Source organism: Elaeis guineensis, chromosome 6 (genome assembly GCF_000442705.2).
Source record: "Elaeis guineensis isolate ETL-2024a chromosome 6, EG11, whole genome shotgun sequence".
Taxonomy (NCBI): domain Eukaryota; kingdom Viridiplantae; phylum Streptophyta; class Magnoliopsida; order Arecales; family Arecaceae; genus Elaeis; species Elaeis guineensis.
The window spans coordinates 127,478,177-127,481,978 of NC_025998.2; the positions used below are offsets into that span (position 1 = coordinate 127,478,177).

The 3,802-nt window shown below is 40.3% G+C and overlaps 1 protein-coding gene across 1 annotated transcript; it reads right to left on the bottom strand.

The window, feature by feature from the left end:
- Positions 1-356: 356 nt before the first annotated feature.
- Positions 357-2,833, bottom strand: LOC105046642 (UDP-glycosyltransferase 83A1). The gene is made up of 2 exons (XM_029265008.2): positions 2,248-2,833; positions 357-1,646 (listed from the first exon to the last, which is right to left on the bottom strand). The coding sequence occupies exons 1-2, from the start codon at positions 2,780-2,782 to the stop codon at positions 763-765; spliced, it is 1,419 nt and encodes a 472-aa protein (XP_029120841.1). The 5' UTR covers positions 2,783-2,833; the 3' UTR covers positions 357-762.
- Between the last annotated feature and the right edge of the window lie 969 nt (positions 2,834-3,802).

A 3,802-nucleotide genomic window follows, 5' to 3' on the forward strand; every position in this document is an offset into this window, starting at 1 on the left:
AGGAAAGGAAGAAGAAGAAGGAAGAAAGAAAAGAAAAAAAAAATATTATGCATATTGAGGTTGTAATGATTTAATTTTGACATTGCGTATTTTTTAGGACTTGCTTTAAGAAGTGTGTGGCCATCGTGTATCCAATCTGGATGTTGGGTTCGGAGTGTGACATCAAGACTAAGAAGTATGTGATGTTAGATATCATTTATTATAAACTGAAAAAATAAGTTGGTTTGGAAAATTGCATACTATTTTAGATTGACACGATGCCGTTACGAGGGCAACAGTAATATTTTTATTTTCTTTTTTGAGCAAATGGTAGGTTCTGTGCAATTTTTTTTTTTTTTAGATAAAAAGAGAAGCAATGGAGAACTACCGCCCAATTTTTATTAGAACAAAGGGTTGCAAGAATGTACAAAGAAGTTTGTGCACCTCTTATTACATTGAAGGGGTGAAATACAGAGGAGGAGCTCTGGGTCCAAGTACAATCCACAATATAAACTAGTTTGTTAGTTACAATACTGGTATCTCAAGACTACCAAAAGCAAACCCACAAAGCAGTTTGCCAGATCAGAGTATTTCCCTCAAGGACCCTGTCCCAAACAAAATGTGCCCCAATGAAAAAAGAAGGGTGATACTTAAATATCAATAAATACATTGACCATCTCATTGGCTGTCTCCATACATAACACATTCATCAGACTTTAATCTTGAGTTGGATGAAGCAAACACAAAAGATTCATGTGCCTTATTACTAAGCAAAAGGACTGGTCATTCTTTCACGGCATCCACAAAGCTCTTGAAATTCTTGTAGGAAGACCCTCCTTCGTTGGTGCACCTATTAGCAATATCCTTCCACATTAAGGCCCGGGCCTTCATCTCCTCATTGCCAAATATTTGGTCCACCTTCTCTTTGATCTGCTCCCTCGGAACAAACCCCTTGTCATCAGGTTCTATGCTCAAACCAGTCTTCCAAACATCACAAATATAGGCCCGGTTGAGGAACTGATCGACGAAGTAAGGCCAGCAGAGGAAAGGGACTCCATTCTTCACCCCTTCCAATGTAGAATTCCAACCACAATGAGAAAAAAAGCAAGCAATGGAAGGGTGAGCCAGTACCTGCTGTTGAGGAGACCATCCTACCAGCTTTCCATGGCCTTTAACTCTATCTCCAAACCCATCTAACCAGGAATCATCTATCCCATCTGCGAGATCGTGTCTTACGACCCACAGGAATGGATGGCCAGAGAGTTCAAGCCCAAGTGCAAGCTCCTGGAATTGGTCCTGGTTGAAGACTGCTATGCTCCCAAATGCCACATAGATGACAGAGTTAGCAGGTTGCTGATCCAGCCAACTCATGCAGGTTGTATCCTCTAGCCAGAAATGCCCAACTGCCTTTCCAAACTGTTGGCTTGTGAGTAATGGTCCAACAGGCAATAAGTTTGGAAAGAGGTTGAATGATTCTGACTCAAGGTCATAGAATGAGTTGCAAATGATCATCTCAGCCAGCGGCATTGCTTGATTATTACTGACTATGAGCTTGAAGATGACTCTTTCTTCTTCGAGATCACCGGCACAATTCCATGAAAGTTGGCTTGTGTTCACAGATGGCATGCCAGGTCTCAGCTGGAAAGTCTCACTCCTTTCTGGCATTCCTGCATGAAATGCAAATAGAAAAGATGGTAGATGATTATTTTGTTATTCTGGAACTTGTCCTCACAGATGCAGACTTTTCTAAAAAAATTTTAAACATGCTTGCTATGTGAACGGAACCAGTTTCCCCAATAGAAGATACATCTAAATAACACCAAAAAAACTAAAGTAAACCAATGATGACTACGAATAATTACTACCAGTAGTTTGATGGGATTTTTTCCCCATTTCCTTTTTCTTTCTTTCATCTTTATTAGAACACAGCCCTTTTTTTTCCATTAATTTGATTACTGCTGATGTTCACTAAGTAACAACTGCATACATGTTAACCATATTGGTAAATCTTTTGCTCTCTGCTTTTTGTTGGCAAAATCATCCACATAAGGTTTTGTATGATTTGGTTTCCCTCTGGTTTCGTTCATGAATTTCCTGAATAAAAAGCTGTATGCCACACGAAAACTTAACTAAACAAAAAAGAGAGAGGAGAAAAAAAAACCATATTTGATCTTCAAAATTGTAGCAATAAGAACACTATTACATATGATTAGTATGCCGTGAATTGTTTTACAGGTCAGACAAAAATGAGCAACAACCAAGTCTTACCTTTGGCATCAATGATACCATCCTGGATCATCTTGGGAATGCTCAGAAATATTGCAAGCAGTGCGGTAGACGCAGGCCAAAAGGCAGCCGACCGGATGCCCATCTTTTGCGCCACCTCGAGAGCCCATCCCATGTTCCCATCGGCGATGACCCATGTAACCTGGTCACCTCCTGATGTGTTCATCCGTTCTATGAGCTCCTCCAAACACCGAGGCATGACCCTTAAGAAGCCTTCAGTCACCCTTCGGATATCATTACGGTCTTCACCAGGTGCCAATCCATCCGGAAAGGAAACCATGTGTATCCCTTCCAATCCATCACCACCGTTCTGGGACAAGGAAGCAACAACGCGCTCATGGTTGAACTCGGAATTGATGAATGTGATCTTGAAGCCATGGGCAACCAAGGAGTGGGAGAGAGCTATTAGAGGAATGACATGGCCTTGCACCGGATAAGGTATGATGATGGCATGAGGAGAACCCATTGCTGCAGGCAGTTGTGTCCTGTTTCCTCTGCTTCGGTTGTCTCTATTCATATGCTGATACGAGGATAAACCGGCAAAAAAAAGGCACCCCACAAACTAGGGACGGCAATCGAGGATCTGGTCGGCCAATATTTGTATCTGTTTCATAATTAAAAACTCAACACCCATATTTGTTTCGGATCAGGTTGGATGAAGTGAGGGTCGAATCGAATTAGAAAGACAAAATGGTTTGGATGGAATTGGGTCAGATCATACAAAGAACTCACGGTACAAACATTAAAAATTAATTGTAACATTGGAAGAAGAGTTTAGATTAGGATTATATCGAGTTGGATTTGAAGCAGGGCATACTATTATCTGCATTCAATCCGAATCTACTTCGGATATGTTATCCAAAATTCAAATTCATCTAAGATTTTAACCGGATCAGTTGATACTTGCCCCATTCCGATCGAGCCAGATTGGGTATCTGATGGACCCGTTCCAATTACCTTCCCTACCACAAACAGAGTATTAATGCATTAAAATCCTCTAGATGAAACCATATTTCTTACATAATAAAGGCACTAGAAATCACTGAGTTAGATATCCAGATAATCACTGTAGCACATCAATTTTATTTCCGGGTCATGGTGAGTCGTTTTAAATAATATCATACCTTCAGCAGGGAAATGAGATAAGTATGCACCATTGGAGAATACCGAGTGGCCTCCAGGCTCGTGACGTTGAAAGGCACATGTTATGGTGCCATATATTCTATCCGATGACTTTTCTTTTTCTTCAAAAAAAAAAAAAGAAAAAACCCTCATGTCTGAGATAGGACAAGCCTGAACCTTAAAAAAAAAAAAAAAATAAAGAAAAAGGGCAAGACGCAGAAGAAACAAAAGAAACACAACGTAAGCACCGTTCCACCCAATATTTAATTCCATTTTTCTTTGAATTTTCCTCCACGATCCGCATGCGTAGCCCAGTCGGCTGGTTTGGTTTTGAACTTTTTTTTTTGCGGTGGTCGTTGGGTGAGGTGCCCGCTTTTTATTTCAAATTTTATAAGTTTTGGATCTATGCTTATAT

Bases quoted from the DNA above. Each gene is read 5' to 3' on its own strand.
- LOC105046642 (XM_029265008.2), bottom strand. From the start codon at position 2,782: ATGAATAGAGACAACCGAAGCAGAGGAAACAGGACACAACTGCCTGCA. The intron at 1,647-2,247 runs GTAAGACTTGGT...CATTTCATGCAG, and splicing joins TGGTATCATTGATGCCAAAG to GAATGCCAGAAAGGAGTGAG.